Source organism: Gobius niger (assembly GCF_951799975.1).
Source record: "Gobius niger genome assembly, chromosome: 10".
NCBI lineage: Eukaryota > Metazoa > Chordata > Actinopteri > Gobiiformes > Gobiidae > Gobius > Gobius niger.
In genome coordinates this window covers 9,320,298-9,344,077 of record NC_136861.1, presented here as the reverse complement: position 1 = coordinate 9,344,077, position 23,780 = coordinate 9,320,298, and the positions used below count along the sequence as shown (strand labels likewise).

Genomic DNA, 23,780 nt, shown 5'->3' with positions numbered 1-23,780 from the left:
CTTCCTCAGCTTGACCCTAATATGCCAAACTTCAGACTTCAAAACCGTCGGGGGGTAACGTCATCGCCTCGCAAGTTCTCCCTTTGATTCTCTGTGTTACTGCGTTAGCCTTTTTTTTTTTTTTTTTTTTTTCCGCGTTTGGAGAAATGCCATGGAGAGCGAGAGAGAGAGAGTAAGGGAAAAGGGAAGGGAGGGGAAGGGGTTGGGGTGCGCTCTCATCTCTCCATGGAGGGGCCTCGTCGCTGGGCTTTCTTCACAGCGGGACCGGCACATGAAGAGGACTAAGAAGTGCGAGGGGTAGAGCGGAGAGAGGCAGGCAGACAGTGAGAACCTCCCGCTAACTCTTCCACCCCCCCCTCTTCTCTCCTCTCCAATGCTGAGCGGCGGCCATTACTGCGCAGTAAGTACGAGGTATTAGCACAAGCAGAGAGTGGATTGGAGAAAAAGGACCACGCAGCAAAAAAAGAAGAGTGAGATGGGGAGGAGGGGTGTGGGAGATGAGTGGATTTCTCCAACCAATTACATTACAGTTACAATGCTTCTTTTTTTTTTGTAATAAGTACACAACTTAAAGGCTCGGGGATCCTGCAAAATTGACTTTTTGTTGCTTTAAACCATGTTGTAATGTTGCACCTTCATCAAAAGCATACATGGAGTGGTTTAATTTGCACGCTTCAGTGTAATCCTGCACGTTCCACATTCGAAGCGAGCCCACAATCCGATATACGTCACACAGAGGAGCCTAGACACTTTTAAAACCTGCTCCGAGCCAGTCCACTGCCCAAAAACCCGGTTTATTGTGGGTTTCTCCGCTCATCATCTGTTCAACTTAATTTATTCTACAAACATACTTTAAAAATGTCGACTAAAGCACAATATACACATAATACAAGTAGAAGCGTTAAACTAGTACGAGAGCAGACAGCACTGACCCGTCTTTCTATCTCTATGAATGAAACTACAGCCTGTCTATTAAGGGCTATTGTGTAACAGATAGAGACACAACGGTTAAGAGGTCAGTGTAATCTACTGAAATGAAGTGGAAGGAGTAAGGAGGGGGTTGAGCGGAAGTACACAAGAAAATACACAGATTTTCTGCCATCCAGAATTTGATGTCTAAAATGCAGTTAAAAAGTGAATATATTGGCCTGGTGTCATCAGGAGACATGGAGATGTACAACCAATCATCAGCATAACTGTGAAAGTTGACTCCATGTCTCCTGAACACCACACTACAAAAGTAAATATCAAGCAATGGCTTATATGACTTTAATTGAGGACATATATCTTGTTTTGAGAGGTTTTCACTCATATAGACCTTTTTCCTGATCTGACCATTTTGCTAGTTTGAGGGCATTTCAGACTGGTTCTAAGGTAAATCTCGCTTGAAACAAGGAAGTAAACCTGTCAATGGGACAAGACCATTTTTCTTACCCCACTGGCAGAGAAACTTACTTGATATAACGGCGAAATGTATTGAAATGAGTTAGAAACATCTCAAAACAAGTGAAATAATCTAGGTCAAATGCCCAACTACATGTTAACTAGTCAAAACAACTAAACTTTGGATTATTATGCTCAAATTGAGACATTTAAACTAATATAGTAAATTACTTTTTGCAGCGCAAGAGGGAGCATACGCAGGTTAAAAAGCACTGGGCCTAAAACTGAACCCTGGGACACGCCACATGTATTTTAATGCGACTGTTCAGCATTTGTGGATGAATGTAACTCACACTAATGAAGAAAATAGACAGATTTCTAACTAATGTAGCAGTGTTTTTAAAGAGTGGTTTACGCATAGAAATAAAAAGGAGAAGCGGCGTTCGACCCTGACAGTTCGCATCAATGCATTTTTCCTAAAGCCGTTAGCATTAGCCATCAAACATCGCAAATTATAGGCGATGCAGATGCTTTCAGCTGCTGTCAACCCATCGACCACAATTGGGTCGTGTCAAAGCCTAATTATAAATCATTGATGAGTGTAAAGATCTTTTGAGATTTTACTTTAGATACAAATTAGTGTATAAAAGCAATGAAATGTGGCTTTCATGCTTCAGTCAGCTCTATGTAATGTAAATAGAAGCTTTCTATCACTGTGTGCAGAAAGGGAATGACTGACACAATTGGAGTTCAGTGTTAAACTACAGGGTTATATTTCTGATTTTTCTCCATTTTTCATTTTACCACGCAGTCTAAACTTCAAATATAAAGGCAACGGCTTTCAACAGCACGAGTAAAACCCCGGCATCCAGCTCAGATCCCGTCACAGTTTCAGCTCTTCCTCCTCCTCGGCTCCTCCTGTTCCTATATGTAATTGTTGCCAGTGAATCGGAGTTATTAAGGGGTTCTTTACGGCTGACCTACATCTCTCCTGGGGGCGGACGTGGCCTCGCCGTGACCCCCCCCAGCAGGTGTTTTTGCGCTAATGCATAGATATAAGAGCAACTGCTTTTCATCCCGCCTCAGCCTCACGACTCCCGCGCACCTATTTTCAGCCTTTCATCTATCTTTTTTGTAAAGGTAAATCCCAGGTCACAATTATATATAGAAACAGACACGCTTAGATGTAGAATTTAATTTTCCAACTTGGTGATAATTGGAAGGCACATAAAAGGGGGTTCCGAGATGAATCATTTCCTCCACTTGACCCTTGCGTCCTCGTCTCTCGCAACCGACTGAGGCTGCGTTCAGACTGCTGGCTAAAGTGGTCTAAATTCAAACTTTTATCCCATATGTGACCTATATCTGGGCTTTTCATGACGGCGGGACCTACACAGATCTAAACTTTTTCCAGAACACTTTGACACGTGCTCCTATATCCAATATGCCTACGATACTTTGCAACTTCAGTGCATCCATCAATCTACCTGTCATCCATACACTAAAACTGTCATCTCATTCAGCGGGAGGAAAACAACGCTGGACTCCACATTGACACTCCCTCTGTACACTCTCTTCATTCTTAAAACATTTAGGTTGTAAATGTCTTGGCTCTGTTTGCTTCCCAAGCTCTTTGTCAGCATGATGCACCGAATTTACTGTAAGAAATTTAATGTATTACTGTATTACTGTATACTGTATACGGAATACTGTATTGTATGGATTTGTTTACTTTGAGAGTCCACAATGGTCCTGAAGAAAGCAGCTTTTTGAAGGTAAACAAACTGCTAGCTTATCAGCTAAACCCATTTGAGATCTACAAACATCTTCTTCTGAGACACTGAACAGTGAAGAGGCACCAAGAGCCCCCACACCTGCAGCACGGAGGAGGCGTCACAAGAGGAGCTACAGGAAACAACAAAAGGGACCAACGAGGAGACTGTGGAGGGAGCTGTGCAGGAGGAAGAGGAAGGACGAGGTGGAGCTGACCAGTGCAGGACACCACGCTCTGAGACGGGGACAAGCCCAGGAGGCGGTGCACCGTTTCAGATGATCAGAGGAGACAGAGGGCAGCTACAGTTTCTCCATCCTCCAAGGTCATGCGGGTGGAGTGGCTGAAGGACAACGAGATCATCGACCCGGCCGAGGACAGGAACTTCTACATCACCGTGGACCACAACCTGATCATCAAGCAGGCGCGTCTGTCCGAAACGGCCAACTACACCTGTGTGGCATCATCTTATCTTATCTTATCTTAGGGCCACATATGTAATACGTGAACAAGCGAATACTGCTTGAGTCAAAAATGCGATTCAGGGGCTGATCTACTTTAGCACGTGCAATTTGTTTTGAACATGAGAAAACGCTTGGTTAAAGACTCCTCGTGTGTATTTCTTCTGCACATGCAGTCACTTTAGAGTCAATAGTAAGTGTAAATGCCGTGTATGACACCCCTCAAAAGAGTCCAGCTGAAGGACTTGAAGACATTGGAAGAAGCGAACTACTGATAAGGCCAAACAAATCATGAGCCAACCAGAGCACATTCTGTCCTCTGAGTTTCTGTTGATGCCCTCCAGGCGGCGCTATAATGTACAAAGAATCGTTTTCTGTTGTCTTTCATACCTTCAGCTATTAAGCTGCTAAACAAGGATGAATCTCATTTTAATCATTAATGTGTCGATCAATTATGGCTCCAAGTTTTTTTGTAGTTTTTGTTATCTCGCTGATTTTTTTTTATTTATGTGTAGGTGTTAGGCCGATTCTTCTTCTATGTACGATATTTATGAGATGGACGGATGTTTGGCTTGGAAGCTGCAAATGAATTGTGCCTCGGGGAGAAATGAAGTTTTCTGAATCTGAATCTGAATGACCTCACAGAAAACGTCCCACCCAAGACACAAACTGAGCATTAAGAACTGCCTCTGAAGAACCTCTCTGCTCAACACCCTTCTATTCACTCTTTTCTGAACTACTGCATCTTAATTTCGACACATCTAACCAGGAACTGTCATAAAAATATTTGTTTGGGTTGCAGTCATCAAGGCTGTCATTATGTAGATCTGCAAATACCTACAATTTATAGTCTACATCTCCAACCGGTAGCTCAGGAGCTTCCAGTTACCCTCCAGCCCTTTCCAAGTCGCTCGCTAGAGACCTTCTATATTTCTACATGCGCTTGATGAGGCACATTTTAGATGGATTTTCTTTTTCTTCTGAAAATTTTGGACACAATCTGGAAACATTCAGGTAAATAGAGTACAAAGATTAAGAGCAGGCTCGCGAAAACTGTAGATCAGGGGTAGGCAAGTTTGCGTTGTGGGAGGGGGGGTTTATCATCGCCAAAACACCAAGGGCCAAACTACACCGTTGTAGTTGGATAGAACCATTTCCATGACATTAAAAATGACCAAGTGGGATGTTCTGACAGGAGATTTAAAAATATATACTTCAAAAAGTAGTTGGCTTTTAGCCTTGGCTAAAATGACTTAAATTGAGGAAATGTGTCTTGTTTTGATGGTTTTTTACTCACATTTTTCCTGACCTGACCAAGTTTCCTTTGCTAGTTTGATGACATTTAAGATAAAGACTTATCTTGTCTTATTTCAGACAAGGCAAATCTCACTTGAAATAAAAAAGTACAACTGCCAATGGGACAAGACCAATGTTCTTACCCCAATGGTAGATACAATTACTTGAAATAAAGACTAAATGTATTGAAACGAGTCAGAAACCTACCAGAACAAGTGAATAGTCAATAATCAATAATCAATAATCTCACTGATCTGGGTCATCTACATCATAACTCGCCAATATAGCTCAAATTTGGATTATTGTGTTCAAATTGAGAATTTTAAACTAATCTAGTTCATTACTTTTTGCAGTGGACTCACAGTATTACACTCACACTTTAACAGGTATTTGATACCTATTTTGCATAATGATAATATTTTTCAAAATCATCTTGGGGGCCAGAGGTTTTGTGCTGGTGGGCCGGATTTGGCCCCCGGGTTTGACGTTGCCTACCCTTGCTGTAGATTAATAAAGTAAATCCACCTAAATTGCATAGTTACATACATGTCTTCGGTTAAGTAGCTCTCTGACACTTTAGTTTCATGAAAGGAGCTCACAGAAGAAATAAAGAAATTGGTGTCCTTTCAGGTGGATAAAACCATGTTGAAAATGTTTTATAGTGCTTTTGTGGAGAGTGTTCTGACTTTCTGTATCATCTGCTGGTACGGGGCCATGACTGAGGCACAAAAGAACTCCCTTAGGAAAATATGTACAGTTGCAAACAAAATCCTAGGTGTTCCTATGAAGGGTCTGCAGGACATTTATTTTGCTCGAGCTCGGAATAAAGCAGACATAATATTATCGGACTCAAAACATCCTCTGTTTAGAGAGTTTGAGCTGCTCCCCTCAGGTCGAAGGTACAGGAGCCCCGCCCTGACTAAAAACAGGACCAGGCAGTCATTTGTGCCACAAGCTATTTTACAATTAAACAAACCAACAATACGAAGTACCCAACAGTGATGTTTCTATTCTGTACAGCTGGTCTGTCAGAGAAGGTTTTTAATGAATGTATGTAATGATTTTAACATAATTTAAACCGAGGTTGACGGGCCGTGGTTTGTTCTTTGTATGTTGTCAATGTTTGGATCTGTCTGCTGTGGTCATTGTTGTATTTGTGTACTCACTGCAAATGAATTTCCCAACGGGGACAATCAATTTTTTCTACTTCTTTTCTACTTCAGGGTTAAAAAGGTTGGACATCCCTAAGTTTAGGAACCCGTGTGATTCTTCCATTAGTTTAGCAGTTCATGATTTTGTCCTTTCTCATTGTTTGATCTAAAAACTGAAAATGCAAATGTAATGGCCATTGCAACACCCATTTGAGAAACCGCGATTAGACTTTTCCCCCTCCATCGGAATAAGAAAAAACTAAACAAAGCCAACAAGAGTCCTCCTTCCGTCATTGTCTGCATCCTTGCCTGCAGACCTCATGACTTATGAACTAACCCAAAACGCCTGGAATGACGCAAACTGGGTCAAATGCTGGCGCTGACTGGAGCTTCTCATTTAGTAGATTAGCCCCAAACGATCAGGGGGGGGGAGAAACAGGGTGTGTCCTTCTTTCAGACGAACTAAATCATTCATGTCTGCAGCCTGTCAGATCCCCCCACTCAAAGACATTAATAAAACACCGCAGGTTTACACGCGCTCCCCCCCACACACACGAGCTCACAAAAATAGAACGCTATCGGCAACTCCTACCTGCGCCGCCTGAGAACGTGCAGACTTGAGGTTGACCTGCAAAAATAGCATGACATATTTCTGCTTATGAATGGCTAATTCTGCAAAAAAAAAAAAAAAAAAGCATTGGTGCCATTTTTCGATGCCACAGTAGAAGCAGGCTCCCAAATCCAAATGCCCAATAAAGGAAGATGGCTTTGTTATAACACGTCAGAGGAAAAAGCAGTTCAACAACTTTAAACATGTGATGTTCCTCGTCATGAGTATATATATAGTTTTCAATACACAAAAAGTAAGCATCAATATTCTAACACATCGCTTCCCCAATGTACAGTTACCAGCCAATACTGCATGTGACAAACCATGACATTACCAGGGGAATATCCTGCATTTTGCTAGGGTGAATTTGGCTTTGGACACCCCCCTCCCCCGCGTATCACGATGGAGACGATTTAAACCCTTTTTTTCTACCACAAAAGGACTGTAAATGTACATTGGTAGGACTGTTTAAAAGGAACATTATGTTGATGGAGTAGAGCACCGGTCAAGGGCAGGGCACATCTTCTCAGAACATTTGCTTAAGAAATGTGGCAGCAGCCGAGGTGATAATGTAAGAATTGAATTCGATCAAAACGTTTAGAAATGTGAGTGGAAAGCTTCAGAATTCAGAATATGTTTTATGGGTTATTCTTTTTTGTGTAAAGCTCAGGCGTGCAAATATTTTCCCTACTCCAATCCCCCCCAATTATTTACCAATTTTTTCCCCATTTTTGTCCCAAATATTTTCACACAAGTTTTCCTTATTTTGCCACAATTCCTCTGAATCCCCAAATTATCTCATTCGAGAAGAATCCCTATTGCACTATGTGGTATGTCCGCACTTAGATCCACTATCACTTATCACTGTATCACATTATATCACTTTATGCACCACATGTAAATCCAATCCTGATGTTCTATGTCAATTGTTGTCGTCTACCATATTTTACCTCTTATTTTTTTCTTATTTATTTTAATATTCTTATGCATGACCCTAAAGCCTTATAATTTAAAGTTGATAGCTTATTTTTATCTAAACTCTGTGTTATATGTTTTTTTTTGCACGTCTCACCATGAAAATTTCCTAGTTTGTGAACCTGTTTACAAGCAATGGCAATAAAAAACGATTCTGATTCTGATTCTAGTATCTGTATCGAAAACCAAGTATCGTTAAAGTACTGGTAAAAGAAGGGGAATGGTACCCAGCCTTAGTTGTGAGGCAACACCGCCATCGCCCGTGTTTTCGGTCACCATTACACGGCTGCTACGAGGCCGCCCAGCCTTTTGACCGGTGCTTCCAAACATGGCAGCGAATGACGCGAATGGAGGAGAATGGAGGAGTAATCATGCGTTCGTACTTGGAGCACGTGTTGCTGACAGCATGAGTTGCTGAGATGTTGTAGAACACTGACCGGTGCGCTCGTGGTGTTGGGGATGGTGGGGGTGGAGGTGTCTGTGCCCGCCTGCTCGCTGTGCGTCTGGGCCGGCGTGTACAGAGTCATGGCGTGTTCGGGCACGCGGCTCTGGCCCGTGTAGTCCTGCGTGGGCAGAGGGTGTGGCGCGGCGAACTCAGCCGGGATGCCGTTCTGTGGGGGAGGGGGGTACTGGGCGGGGGTGTACGGCTGGGCCATGGCTTCCGGAGGGTTGGTGGCCTCTTGGTTACCCTGAGGAGAGAAGGCAGACATGACACGATGAGTTGGGTGCAGAGAGGTCAATTGTGAGTTTTGGCTCTGACCGATTTAAAAAACACAACTTTCACCAACTAAATCTCAGTGAATATGGGCATGCTGCATGTCATTTTGAAGCTAAGAACATTCGATCACTGAGTAAGTTTTAACCACGGCAAATGTATTTTTGATCACCACAGACAATTCCACTGCTAGAAACAGTATGCTAAAGCTAGCGGGAGCATGCTAATGCTAATGGTAAAAAAAAACAAGGCTCAATCAGAAACTATGACCACGTTTCTGACCTAGTAATGAAATGCAGTTAAAGGATAACTGTTATGAGATATGTGTAACAACAGTGATCAGATCACTTCATGTGATAATAATAGAAAATAGCCTGTCTCAGGGATAGTGTCAAAAATCCAGTTATAGAGTTCAGGAAAGTGATGTCATATCGCTAAGCATTATGGGATTAGCAGCAATTGTAAACAAATGGAGATTTTAAAAGTCAAAATACTGGAGATATTGTTCACATCAAACACTTGGACACCACAGTGAGTTATATGTATTTACCAGCAGTAACTCAGCAGCTAACGGCAATTTTCTCCACTTTTTATACTGTTTTTAGCTAATGTTAGTCTACGGAAAAACACCTGCAAAGATGGCGGATCTCCATGGTAGCTGTGGAATTTCCCGAACTCTATTCTTGCTATTTTCTATGAGCTTATGAATAAATATAAATGATCTGTAACATCAAGACTTTATTGATCTCACAATGGCGATAACCCGTCCGTACACCTTTTACTCACGGATAGCCACTTATAAGAAATGGTAAATGATCTTATATAACTTTTTTTAGAGCTTTTCTACCTTCATCAGGCCCAAAGCGCTTTACAGCAAGGAACCAGTCACCCATTCAATCTCTCAATCATACACCAATGTACGCAGACACTGGAGGCAAGGTGGGTGAAGTGTCTTGCCCAAGAACAGGACAACACTATGCATCTGCAGGAGCTGGGATTCGAACCCCTGACCATCCAATCACAAGACAACCCACTCTGCAAACTGGCCATCGGTATCGGTTAAAGGAACAGGCCACCGTTTTTCCATACTGAGAAATGTTCTTACCTGAGCTTAGATGAGTTGATGAGTACCTGTCTGGTCCTTGTGCGTGCCCTCAGTCACACAACCACCAAAAATGTTGCATTTGGCCTCCCACGCAAAGACCAGGTCTAAGCTCAGGTAAGAACATATCTCAGTATGGAAAAACGGGGGCCTGTTCCTTTAATATCGGATATCAGCCGATACTCAAACCCCCAGTATTGGAATCATAAACAAAAAAGCTGGATCGGTGCATCTCTAATCGTAATATAATCAAAATCACAAATGTCAAAAGTTCCAATCTTCAGAAAAAAACACCTCCCTTCATCTACTTTTCACACATATCTTGAAACTTTGATCCAAATAAATAATATGCAAAAGAGATAATTATCCGACATTGCTCGCCCAAAGCCCATGGGAGGACTGCAGCAGGAGATGTTTAGAGCCAACAGCATCTCAACTTATCAAATGTACAGCCTGGAAGCGAGAAACAAATATGAGAACCTCTTTTTTTAGGTCACAGCGAGAGAAAACAGAACAAAAATAGTTTAATTTGACAGACCTGGTTGCATAATGCAGGTGAGTTTGATCTACCTGCACTTAGCGGGATAGGAAACGTGGAAACTTAAGTTAATTTCCATTCATTGTTTAAGGGAAACGCAGTATCTCGTGCTAAAAGTAAGAAAGCGTACGTGGGCAAACACATGGGCGCGTGATCGGGTGTAATGTCCGTCAGCGCTGGTTCTCCCGCTCTATCTCTCCGCTAGATAAAAGCCGCTCACTTCTGGCACATCAAACATATTATTCAAATGGGCGAGACGTCTCCGCGCCTTCAACTCTCGAGGAGCCGGGAGTTGTAGGTAAAAGTTGGGGCCCCATTGTTTGACTGGTCTAAGCGCTTTCAAAGAGAGGCCGCGATCCCACGACGCGCTGTGAAGATGCAGCACCGGGGGAGGGGGGGTGGGTGGGGTTGGGTCGGGGGAAGACCTGTCCTGCAAGCCAAAGCGAGCGGTGCGAAGGGAAACAGCCATCATATCGCCTCTCAGCGAGCGTTAGCGCCGTGTTTGATCAGCGCTAATGAACACAGTTTATGGGGTTGGGGTGGTGGTGGTGGTGGGGATGGGGGGGGGCGGAGTCTGGGGGGAATCTGGGCCCGCTCTCGTGGCAAAGCGCGAGAGGAAAGATCAATTAATTGATAAAATTTTGATTAGTGCCTTTGATTTCGGTGACAGGTCCGTTAAAAGGAGCAGCTGCCGGGCCTCGCTTTGGCTTTAGCGTCGACACACACAGACTTTACAAGCTCCACTCGCTCTTCCCCGTCTCTTTGTTTCCCCCCAGCAAGTCGTCTCGCACGCACACACACACACACAAACCGCTTTACGATCGTTGGTTACAGCCGAAACGATACGAGTTTTTGGTACAATTCTTTTTTATTTTTACCGCCGCACTTTGAGAATTACAAGAGCAGTTTGGGGTTTAATTAAGACAGGGCTGTATTTCTCGTCAGACTCGGGGGCGAGAAGCGACGGCGCTCGCGTGGTGGATGGAAGTGTTTCGTTTTTTTCCTGTTACACCCATGAAAACAAGCTGTCACCCAGTCAGAATTGCGAGCTTTACTTTACGGCGCGGTAACAACATGGTAAAAAGGATGGAAATGGCGCGGTAACTGCGGGATAACAAAGAATCTCTCAGAAAGCCTTAGAACGGTCCAGCTTTTCCTACAATGGGTCAAGACAGTGGAACTCTCTGTGTCCACTGACTTAAAGTGACAGGCCACCGTTTTTCCATACTGATATATGTTCTTACCTGAGCTTAGACGAGATGATGCGTACCTGTCTGGTCCTTGTGACCATTAGGCCTCTCCCAGCATATTCCTATAGCTCCAAATAGGGATGATGAAGATGGAAGCTACCACACTCTTCCACGGGCCTAGACAAGTGCGTATTAACTTGTCTAAGCTCAGGTAAGAACATATCTCAGCAAGGGAAAACTGTGTGCCCTCAGTCACGCAAAAAGACCAAAGACGTTGTTAGCATTTGACCTCTCCCAGTATATTCCTATGGCTCCAAACAGGGTGAAGTTAGAAGCGACCAAGCTCTTTCACGGGCACGCACAAAGACCAGACAGGTACGTATCAACTCGTCTAAGCTCAGGTAAGAACATGTCTCAGTATGGAAAAAGGGTGGCCTGTTCCTTTAAAAGTGCAGACTGACATGCATATCTTTATCATAGGTTTGAAACAGTGGCTGAAGTCTGACCAAAGTATTATTTTTTTTTAAATGGGGTGACAGTGGCGCAGATGGTAGAGCGGGTCGTCTCGTGATCGGAAGGTCGGGGGTTCGAATCAAGACACTTCACCCAATGTGAGTGTGAGTGGTTGGTGGTGGTCGGGGGGACCGTTGGCGCAGGTGTGAGCAGCCTTGCTTCTGTCAGTCTGCCCCAGGGGAAACTGTGGCTACAAATGTAACATGGAGTGAATGAACCTCCCTCCGTTTCATGTGAAGCACTTGCGAATTGTGTTGGATGTGCAATACAAACAAGATTCCCTGTACTGTACATGTTTTTTGTTGAATGTGTCCAAAAGCCTCCTATGGACAAGTGTTTCCCCTTCGAACACTTAACACAATACATCGGGATTGTTCAGTGCTATTGTTCTGTCCATTTCCAATAAATAAATGAATAAAATCATCAATTTTGAAGCCCCTTTTCGACATTATTACCAAAAGAAATCCCAAGCATGTTTCCTGGTGGCGATTCCTGATGGTCTTTACTCTGGGTTAAGGTAAGGATTTCTTTGTCTGTCTTTCTTTTGTATAGGGTTTAGGATTTATTCCGTTCGACAGTTCAAAGTGAAATGTGAGGAAGAGCGGGAAGAGACAATCGGAAAATCATCGGAGTCGAGATTTAAACCCATCAGCCTTAATCCCGAGACTACCTCTTGCTAAATGTTGACATAGAGGGCGAGCCTATAAAGTCTGTGGTCATGTCTTGACTTGGTTTGCCCTCACTGTAGGTAAAGCATCGAGTCAGAGGTTTCAGTGATGTTTGCAGACCTAAATTCTGACCAAGAAACCATTAAAACACTAAGGAATTACAGCATCACATGTCAAATCTTGGTTCCGGATTTCCACATGTCGCACAAACAACGATCCCAGAAAGCCCCACTTTAGTCCAATTCAACAACTTTGGTCTAACAACATCCCATTAGGCTGTTATAACTGCTCGACGCTAAACAATCTCACGAAATTTCCCCCCCGTTTTTTTTTTTTTGCACCAGTACAGCTTGTTCCTCATTGCGCCTAATCTGGCTGCTGCAACAGTGATGTCCTGTTGCTGCTGCCGCCTCCTCTCCCTCGGCCCAGCTCTGTTTTCCGCGTGTTTTCGGACTTATTTTTTTCCCTCACTCCCCTTGACTTTAAGTGATAGATGGTTCTCGGCGATGAAGCCCTTTTGTTTCGAGTGGATGCTTGAGATGATGAGCTACAGAAATAATGGACTTTTCTGCCTGCTGCACATTGTTAAACTGGGTAATGGCCGGACCGCGCTATGGCGCATGTCTTTGAGGAGAGAGGGGGACAGGGAGGGAATGGGAGGGGCGAGAATGGCTCAGATGGTAGAGCGGGTCGCCCAGTAACCAACAGGCGGGCGGTTACAATCATTATTACACTCACGTCTCAAAACCAGTGCAATTTCAGGAACCATCAAACATTCACTGTTCGAACCATTCACATCCCCATCTATAGGCCAGTGTAACGCCGCATTTGAAAGCTAAGACTTACAAAACTCATCTAAATGTTTTTTTTTCCCTTGCGTTGTCGCCACCTTTTTATATCCACGTTTTTGTCACTTATCTGTTTCTCTTTTTTGTCACTTTATTGTTGCTTTTTTGTTGCTCTTTTGTGGCTTTTTTGTCACTGTTTTGTTGCTCTTTTGTCACTTTTTTGTTGCTCTTTTGTCACTTTTTTTGTTGCTCTTTTGTCACTTTTTTGTCACATTTTTGCTGCCCTTTTGTCACTTTTTTGTTGCTTTTTTGTCACTGTTTTGTTGCTCTTTTGTCACTTTTTTGTTGCTCTTTTGTAGCTCTTTTGTTACTTTTTTTGTTTCTTTTGTGTCACTTTTTTGTCACTTTTTTACTGCCCTTTTGTCACTTTTTTTGTTGCTCTTTTGTCACTTTTTTGTTGCTCTTTTGTCACTTTTATTGTTGCTTTTGTGTCACTTTTTTGTTGCTCTTTTGTCACTTTTTTGTTGCTCTTTTGTCACTTTTTTGTTGCTCTTTTGTCACTTTTTGTCACTTTTTTGCTGCCCTTTTGTCACTTTTTTGTTGCCCTTTTGTCACTTTTTTGTCGCTTTTTGTCACTTTTTTGTTGCTCTTTTGTTACTTTTTTTTTTTTTGCTTTATTGCTGCTTTTTAAGTTGCTTCATAGCTGCTTTTTTGTTGCTGTTTTTGTCACTTTATTGTTGCTATGTTGACACTTTTTATCCAGAAGATTTCCGGTGACGCCAAACTGTAGAAAATGTCTCAGTTCAGTCGGGGGTTAAGAGGTTAAAGTGTAAGAATGATTCTCCTGTGTTTGTCATACACACTAATAGCAGATTAATATTCTTGTATTATATTATTGTTCAGCAAATTCTAGTCTGTCGAAACCAACAACCCTGATTTAACTTTTTACACCAAACTGTGTATAGTGCTTTATATAGTTAATAATACTAACAATTGCTTACATCTGTATTGCACTTTACCAGCCTGTGTTTCCAAGTTTCTAAAAGCTGCAATCATCTCTTACTCTCACAGGCAAACGCACTCTCAATCATTCTAGCCTATTGTACATGTTTTTAAACCGGGAGAAACCCAAGGCCCTGTTCACCAGGAGGGGCGGACGAAGAGAGGAGAGAAAGATGGATAGATAGAAAGTAAGATATTGAGTGAGAGAGTGGGGGAAAGAGACGGAAGAGAGAAAAGGATGGCAGGATAGAGGAGAAAGAACCTGAGAGATCAAGTAAAGATTGATGGAGGGAGAGAGAGGGAGAGACGAGAGAGAGAGAGCGAGATAGATTGAAAAAGACAGAGAGAGAGACAGAGGAAAGGGGGGGGGGGGGAGAAACCGTTGCAGCTTGCCGAACTCAGACTAATGAGCAGTACGAGGCGAGATCAGTGCTCCAGCCGCGGATATATCCAACCCAACATTAAAAACAAGCGAAGGAGGAGGGGAAGGAGAAAGGAGGGGGGAAAGAAAAAAAATGGTGGGAAGACAATAACAGTGAAATGCAATAACAGCCTCCCGCAAATGCCCTCAATCAAATTTAAAGATACAGATCATGCAGGCTCGACGCATAACTCCGCCGATAAGAGAAAAAGTGTGGGGGGAGAAAAAAAAAAAAAAGGGGGCTACAAAAGAATAACCCACAGTAGCTGCCAGGAGTAAGGCTTTATGATGGGAGAAAACAATAACAGTAAACAGATAGAGAAGTTTGTGTCGGCTCCAGGTTTTTACAAGGCGCCGGGGACGGCCAGATCAGAGATAAGTGGGTTTTAGGCCTCGTTTCCAGGCCTAGTCTTAAGCATCATCGTAACTATGTTGTGCCTGTGCAATCACGGCGCAATAACGTGGAGGATGCAGGGCGGTATAGATACATATATATATATATACACTTAGAGCTTTCTTTACTACTCGCAGTGCTTCGGGATGAGGTGCTAAAAGGCGGCGACGGGTGGAGACGTATGAGCTCACGAAACAGGGGGAGAAGTGGGCGGTTTTCAAACTTCTGGCGTTAAAATAAACAACTGGACTTTGAAACACTTGGAGACATTGCACTTCACGTCTTGGGAGCTTCCTCGTATTCGGTGACCGCCGTTTGTTTCAATGTGTGCAGCCAGTGATTGGGTAGAAAACACATAAAGTGAACTGCGAAATCAGGGGTGACACTTTATAATAACTACATCTTATTTAGCCTTAATAAATGATGAGTTGACACTTATTTCATTATGAACAATGCTTTAGTAAACCGTGACTAAACGTAATAAAGGGACTAGACAGAGCAATGTCCTAATGTGTAGAGCCCAGACCTGTTCACCACAACTGCCTCTAAACTCCTGCACTGTCACTCAAAAAGGTGTTTCTTCAGGTCCGCAGTGTCATACACGAGCTAAATATAGAAGGTGCAGTTACATGTATGACCTGATGTGGCAGTAGTGAGTATAAAATGACAAACTTGCATCTAGTCTCTTCAAATTTTAAAACACTTGTATTAATTCTATGAACTTTCAGGCTATTTTCTAGCATTTTTGTGAAAGTGACCCTTTAAGTTGTGAAATGTGCCTCTAAAACTTGTCCCTGTAAAGAATGTGGATGCTACAAATATATTAGGAAAGCTACGAATGAGTTTGGACCACAACTAACATTTTAATTACTGGCTTACACTTTCATTGTTTGCAATCAAAAACAATCAGACATAAGGCCTCTAAAGGGACTATACAGAGTTTTAAAGTGTTAAAATTATATATTTTTATCCCCCTACATCTTTCAGCCACGTCCTAATGTGCATGAGCTCAGACCTGTTCACCACAACTGCCTCTAAAATCCTGCACTGTCACTCAAAAAGTCCAAAGTGCCGTCATGCAAGAGCTTAATATAGAAGCTGCAGTTACGCATATGACCAGAGGTGGCAGTAGTGAGTATAAAATGGCCAACTTGCATCTCTAAATGCTTTTAATTTGAATTTTTAACCAACTGAAAGGAAGTGATATAGATAAAGGTGACATTCAAGAGCAGTTTGACTCATTTCCCATTAACAAAACATGGTTGGCATGGCAACAGTTTAAAATTGTTGTCCTCTATCTATGTCACTTCCTGTCAGTGTCCAATAAGGAAGTGAAACTATAAACATCAAACAAATGTAATGTTCATGACCATAAACGAACATTGCATTTTTGCTCTGATACCTAACGCTCCAATTTGTTTTACAGCAGGTTGAAAACGAACAGGATCAAAGTCATAAAGGCTCATTGTTAAAGTGATAGTCTGTAAGATTTTGGAGCGAAGAGGAAAATCTGAAAGTAAACAATCAAGTTCCTCCCCTTCTGTACTGACTGGACCACAAAGCCACTCCCAGTTTGCAAACTTTCAAAAACTAACATTCAAGCTCCTCCCATGTTCTCTCCTGATTGGACGGGCTGGTTCACAGGAAAGCTCGTCTCATTGGTCAAAGTGTTAGCCCGTGGAATTTTGATTAGTGTCTGAGATCAGCAAAGGGAGGGACTTTAGAAACAATATGATCATTTAATATGACTTCTTACATAACATTTCAGACCCAGGCAGTCAATTAAACACAATCTATTAAACTTGCAAAGCATTTAAACTTACAAACGACCACTTTAAATCTTTTAACTCCACAATTATGTTGGTGTATGAATTAACTTTTCCCCCCTTTGTAGCGTTGTCATTGTCCCTTGTGTTGGATTATCTATGAAATATGGATGAAATAATGGCATGACTCAAACTAAAGCGGATCAGATTGATTTACCCATTTCAAAACTGTCAGGATTATTATTCCACATCACGAAGCCGAGTGGACAGGTTTATGCTTCAGGCAATATTTACTGTGTGAGTCTAAATTTAACAACTCAACTTGCATCAACTTGACCCGCCGCTTGCGTTTTTTCCGTTTTTTTCTCGCGACTAAGGAGAACCTCGGCGCGCTTAAAGAGGTGTTTTCAAACGTCCATCTATCTCTCCTCCGCGGCCATTATTTCCCCGCAGTCCTTGTCACGGCGAGGCGAGCAGCTTTTCCTCCCAGCTTGTGTTTGTGTTGTTTGGAGTGGAGTGGCGCAGTAAGGCCTCCCCGCGCTTTCCAAAAAAAAAAAAAAAACGGACGTATGCGCTCGATCCGGGCAGGAGGTTTTTAATGAGCCAACCAAGCAACACTCGGCCGCAAATGTACTGGAAATAATTCCGGCGCTGACGTGTTGGCAAACAAACCCGCGCCCCCTAAACCACGCTCGGCCAATTAAGGAAATGTTCCATTATCTAAATGAGAAAGGCGCAGCGAAAAAAAAAAACGAGAGAGAAAAGGGAGAGTGCGTTTTGAAAGAGGCCGCCTCCTGCTGTTCGCTCCGCCGCTGGACCCCTGCTCACTTTCACTTTGACCTAATCCTACTATTCTCCAGGATCTTGCCCTCGTTCAATCCTTCCCCCCCCTTTTTTTTTTTCGGGAACCGTTTCATCTTTTTTTTTTTTTGGTATAAACTTTTTTTAATCTTTCTACCCCTGTGCTCCACTTTCTCCTTCTCCCTCCAGCCATTCCAAGCCAAGCCATTATATAACACACAAGCACGAGCATGGCGGGGCTCCCCAATTCAAGGCTTCACTTGATGTTGGCAATTTTTCCGACTTCTACGGAAAGAAAAGGGAGCGTTGCCTGAAAAAGGAAAATAAATAAATAAAGTCGCTGTACCACCTGCTGTGACAAACCCATATGCTGGCCTGCTTTTTCAGACTGTCAGGACCGGACGTCCCACCGGAGGTTTACAGGGACTATCAAAGAATGCTCATGTAACACAGGGATGAGGTTTGAAGAAGGGCTAATAGAACTTTTGCTGGTAAAGCCTTAGAAGTGGGCTATTTAAAACTTAACCTGCTGTGTGTGTCCAGACATGATGTTCAAATCAAATTTATTTCACGACCATTTACATTGCATTACGCCTTTGCCCACTTTTGACATTTTCTCAATGAGCTTCACGATGTCGTCACCAGAAATGATTTTCTCTTTACAGACTTAGGTGACGGCCTTATGAAGTTCCTTGAGTTCCTTGTTATTTTCACCCTTTTGTTTGCCTTCCGTGGGAATCACACAATGTAAATAGAGTTGAAAATAAAGAAATGCTAATACATAAAAAGTGTTTCCAAACTTTTGACAGGGTGGTGTATCTATATAAAAAACATTAAAATTCGCTGGAGTATAATGACTTTCCTTCATTCATGTCCCTACAAGAAGGCTCCAGGTTCCATTCACAAACTGTATGGGCCTATCCCTGTGCACGTGGATTTCCTGCATAAACCCAATGCTAAGATGGCTCGGCTGCCCACTGCTCCTGACAGTTTGCTCCAGTGGCATTGAAGGCTGGGTCCAATTCGAAGAAACAGTGATAGGTGTCTCCAGCCTTTTCGCCATGTGAGCTCCTTATACAAAAATAAAAATGTATTCCACTTTGCAGTTGTGGTCATGTCAACATGTCCAGAGCTAAAAGTAAATGCCTCCAGAAGATATTTTTTTGGAAAGCCTTCTGTGAGCTTCAAGGAAAGTGCTGGAGAGCTACTCATAGCTTCCATGCTACAGATGTGGACAATATACCATAATGCTTTTCTTTTTCTTTTATCTGTAGTCTGTTCATTACTATTCACATTGTATCTCCTGTCCCCGATCGCGATTGCCTGTCTGGCTCGAACGGAGGAACCCGGCTGAACAGAGGAGGCGGGTTGCAGGGATTGGACAAGAGGAACTGAAGCTCCAACAAGGACTGAAGGGACTGCTGAGGGACTCCCATGGGCCCTGGGTCTCTATAGCCTGTCCGTCTACGGGAGTGGATCTCTCCTTCTGTGGTTCTCCCCGAGGTTTCAAGTTTCTCCCCCTGGGTTTTCGAGTTTTGTGAAGGCCTGTGAGGCAACTCCTGCTGTGATATTGGGCTATACAAAACCATTGATTGATTGATTGATTGGTACTATGATATGGTAAATGGTCTCAACTTATAGAGCACTTTTCGACCTTCATTAGGCCCAAAGAGCTTTACAGCAAGGAACCAGTCGCCCATTCACACTCTCATCCATACACCAGTGTATGCAGACACTGGAGGCAAGGTGGGTGAAGTGTCTTGCCCAAGGACACAATGACAGTGTGCATCTTCAGGAGACGATCTGCTCTACTAACTGTCGCCCCACTAATGATGATGAAATGTTCCCTTTTAACCAAGCCAAACAAGCCTTTCTATGCACATAAAGTAAAGACTTCATCAATATCCTTTCTAGAGGTATTAGTGATAAGATTGTTTAAAAACATGTAGGCATTGGAATAACACACTGTTCTGATCTCCATCATTGTCCCCAGCCGATTGTACCGCGCTAATCTCTCCATGTCGTACAATGCCGCGCGTTCATGTAAACATCAAATTTATGTTTAAAAACCTTAGGGTGCGTTTCCATTAAAATGTTTGAGAAACCTCATTAGAGTCGGGCAGGTTATTCTGATTAAACCTGGGCCTCTGCGCCATAAAAGAACCTCGGGCCAAACAAACACGGCGCCCTTGCGTTCATTTCAACCCGACCAGAAAAACAGCAGCCGGAATGATTCATGAGCCGCGCAAATTCGGACAAAGGGAGCACCACTGGCAAGAACGGTCAAAAAACACGGAGTCAAGAAAGAGTGGAAGTTCCAGTAACAATCTGGGAAACATTTCGCGCAGTAAATATAATGAACAACAAGTTTTTACTGGTGAAAAACACCTCTCCTCGGGCCGGACTCGTGACTTTGGAGTTGTTTGCTTTGCTATGACTGCAGGTGAGATCGTGCAGCATTGTCGAAGTCTAGCCAAAGATTTGAAGAACATTTGGCATTCCTGTCACAGTTGTGTTTCAAAAGTTTGGTGGCTCATGTGACGCAACATACAACCTGGAATGTTTTGCACTTAACAATCTCGACATGTCTCTCAAAGGGTTTTGTAGCATTCCATGATTTCACTGTGTTCCTTATCGTATTGTACTGTCTGATGTTCTTCCAATCCATTCCACATAATATTAAGTTCTGCCTTCTTTTTCTTTCTGAAGCAACTGACTGTGCAAACTTTCAAATCAGGCCAGGAAGGCGATCCAGCAATATAAAAATAAAAGCACCGTCTTATTCATTCAGCAGTTCATTAGGTCAGATGTGTGTATTTAATTATATCCTTGTAATGTTGCAAGTCCCCTCCTGGAACCGCCACCTTAACGTGGTGGAGGGGTTTGAGCACCTGAATGATCCCGGGGACTCTGTCGTCGGGGGCAAACAGGTCGGATGGATGGATGGATGGATGGATGGATGGATGGATGGATGGATGGATGGATGTTGCAAGTACCTTCAGAACTAGACGAGCTGTGTGCTTTTATTCAGGCATGCTGGATTGAAACAGGAAGTCTTTTTTTGGACGGTGTTGTTATGATTTGAAGTTATGCACAGAGTCAATTCCAAGCACTAAAGTTCCTGTTAACAGAAGATACAACCTGGGTATTGCTACTTCGCTACTGTGGCCACGGTTGCCCTTGATGGCATTGTGGTGACCAGACTGCATCTTTGGCCTGCACAAGAAAGAGCGTTCAGATGCTCATACACACAAGCCATCACAGAAATCCCAAACTTTTTTCTTAGTAAAATAATGTAAACAAATAAAGGAAATATACATCTTCTTCTACTTAGTTCTTTGCGAGATAGGGCAAGCCTTGGCACCTGTCCACGGTAAATATATATTTCTGTCCCTTTCTGTAGTATTTTATGAATTGCAGCACATTCCTTTGTTCACATCACCATTTAAATTCAACTTTTACACAACAGCGCACATCGCCGGTTCGAAAAAAAAACCAACACAATTTTCTGGTCAACTCGTGCCAAGGGCAAACAAAGCAAAACAGTTCAGCACAAGTCCGGAAAAGTCTTCAAGTCTGTGCCAAAAGACTCATGGTTAAAAATTTGAAAAGAAAAGCCACAGAAGGACACTCCATTGCACAACGCGCTTAGCAGACAGTGTCAGGACTAATGCCGCAGCGTGGAGTGCCTTCTCCCGCTTGTTGTTTTGGTGGAAAAGTAAACTGTAAAAGTGTCAGAAAAACTAAAAACTAGATGCTCGCTAACAACCTTCAGAGCCGAGCCGGCGAACTGCATAAAGCGTCCCAAACAATGTCATGTTTTCGGAGAGAGAGAGAGAGAGAGAGAGACTCACACAGAAGCGATGCGCAGCGGAACAACATATCCCCCCAGTCCTTCACACCAGCGCCCGCCCCGACTCGGATTATGTCAAAGAGAGCAGCCACTTGTTATTTTGATTATTTCAATTATTTCACCCAAACGAAATAAACCCTGGGTGAACCCTGGGCTCAGATAAGATGCAAAGGCGAAACCATCTCAACAATCTTGCTTTTTGCGCAAGCCTTTATTCAATCTTAAAGTGGACATAAATATGCAAAGTTGAAGCTCAAGAAGCTCTCCACTGGCAGCAGGGAGAAATACACTTTATTCAAATAAGATACAAGCCATGTAGCTAACGTCATGTTAACAAATCAATGGAACTGTGAGGGGGAAGATGGTTTATGGATGAATTATGTCCATGCGGCAACAAAATCCAGGAAAAACAGATCAAAATGCTTCAGGGGTAGAAGAAGATATGAGTGGATTACTGCGTGAATGAACCAAAAATAGTTTAGAAATAATACTGAAAAGCGGCGTTCGATCCTTGCGTAGGCTATGCCGGCTAGTCCGGGAAACTTTTCAGAGTTCGTTAGCCTTTTCTATGTATTTTCCTATAGCCGTTAGCATTAGCCATCAAACATCGTAAATTGTGAACAATTCAAACTTTTTTCAGCTGTTATCAACCCATGGACTTTACTGGAAATCACATAGAGAAATCACAAAACATTTCCGGACCGTTTGAGATTTTACTTTGGATAAGAATTAGCAATAAGAAGTGGCCTCTGAGCTACATGCTAAATCATATTGAGTTAAAAGTCTACTTTTTGTGGGGTTAGATACATATCCGGCATGCCCGGAAGCTGTTGGCTGGACGTACGTACATATTTGTTAGACTGGCAGCTTAGCTTTTTTCTGCCACTGTGTACATTTCTCATCCAGTCTGAGATATATTTAGATTAGGCACCAGCTCACTATCCTTAAAGGAACAGGCCACCATTTTTTCCATACTGTGATATGTTCTTACCTGAGCTTAGACGAATTGAAGCGTACCTTCCAACTTCACCCCTGTTTGGAGCCATAGGAATATACTGGGAGAAGCCAAACGCTAACAACATCTTTGGTCGTTTTGCGTGACTGAGGGCATGCACAAAGACCAGACAGGTACGCATCAACTCGTCTAAGCTCAGGTAAGAACATATCTCAGTATGGAAAAACGGTGGCCTGTTCCTTTAAGGTTAGTGGTGAGGGCAGGGCCAGGGTTAAGCTGATTGATATATGTATGACGTTTCAAGTGTTTCTGTGCAATATACTCCTCCGTTGATGTATTTTTTGTTGAGGGAGCAGCGTTATCATAGGCGTTTGCCAGATCCTCCTGATCTACTGTACCGAAAACCAAACCCTACGTTCCTCAGCATGCATATTCCGACTCTGCGCTTGTCACGATTGCACATTCCGCTCCGACCCTTGATGGAATCCCTGTTTAGAAGTGCGGTCGCTCATCCTTTACGCTCTTGACACCGCCGCTGCTCTATGGGCCCCGGCGCCTCCTTCATAAAGGCCAATCCACTGTATCTATGTCAGGTCCGCCGCGCTCCCTCGCCTTAAACCGGAGCAGAGGAGCGCGACTGAGCCAAGCGACGCACACAAACAGCCTAACAGCCCCAACGCCACTGCAGGCTTTCAAAGGGCACCGCGGCAAAAAAAGGAAAGAGAAAAAAAAAAAAAAGGGCTGGAAGAACAAGGAGGAGGAGAGAGAGAAAGAAAGAACGGGAGGAAGGGAGAGGGGAGGCGGGCAGAGCAGGCCTCATTAGCGAAACACAGAGTAACACGGGCTGCGTATGATCTTGGCCTCTCTCTGATGTACGTGACAAACGAGTTATTCGAGTGGAAACGAACTGGAGGGAGAGGGGAAGAGGGGAGAGAAGGGGGCCCGTCCCGCTGTGGCCACGCGCCCTTTTCAATAGAGTCTAATGGAGAGCCTGCCGTCGCGAAAGGCGCACGCACATTATGCATTATACAGCAGGAACGGAGCTAAATATTGAGGGTAAAAAATGAGCGCAGCGATACCGAAATACAACAAAATGTGTAACTTTTCTGACTTTGGAAGCATTAAAATTTAAGAGAAGAGTGAAGAGTGAAGTCTGGACCGTTAAAAGACTTGCGTGTGTTCGAGAGGGTGAGCAAGTTTTATACATAAACCCTTAAAGAGACATATATCCATGTTGCTATAGCTAATTGCTGTCAAGTTTGATTCAAAGTGTTTGTCTGTTTGTTATAACCATTGAATAACATCACGTTGAGTGGAGAAAGACCTTTATTATTCCTTTTCAATGAGAAAACAAGTTGTAAAACCAGAGTAATCCACAATGTTTAATATTGTGTAACTATACTTTATCATGTAACACTTCACGTAAC

The 23,780-nt window shown here is 43.1% G+C and overlaps 1 protein-coding gene across 4 annotated transcripts in view; it reads right to left on the bottom strand.

The window, feature by feature from the left end:
• Window positions 1-23,780, bottom strand: part of LOC306968938 (RNA binding protein fox-1 homolog 3-like) — a 1,481,628-nt gene that overhangs the window by 125,940 nt on the left and 1,331,908 nt on the right. For 3 of the 4 annotated variants that reach the window (XM_079564524.1, XM_079564525.1, XM_079564527.1), the window contains one exon: window positions 8,031-8,336. In XM_079564524.1, the coding sequence (XP_079420650.1) occupies window positions 8,031-8,336 (306 nt within the window). The remainder of the gene's footprint in view (window positions 1-8,030; window positions 8,337-23,780) is intronic. The other variant, XM_079564526.1, reaches the window with a different exon arrangement.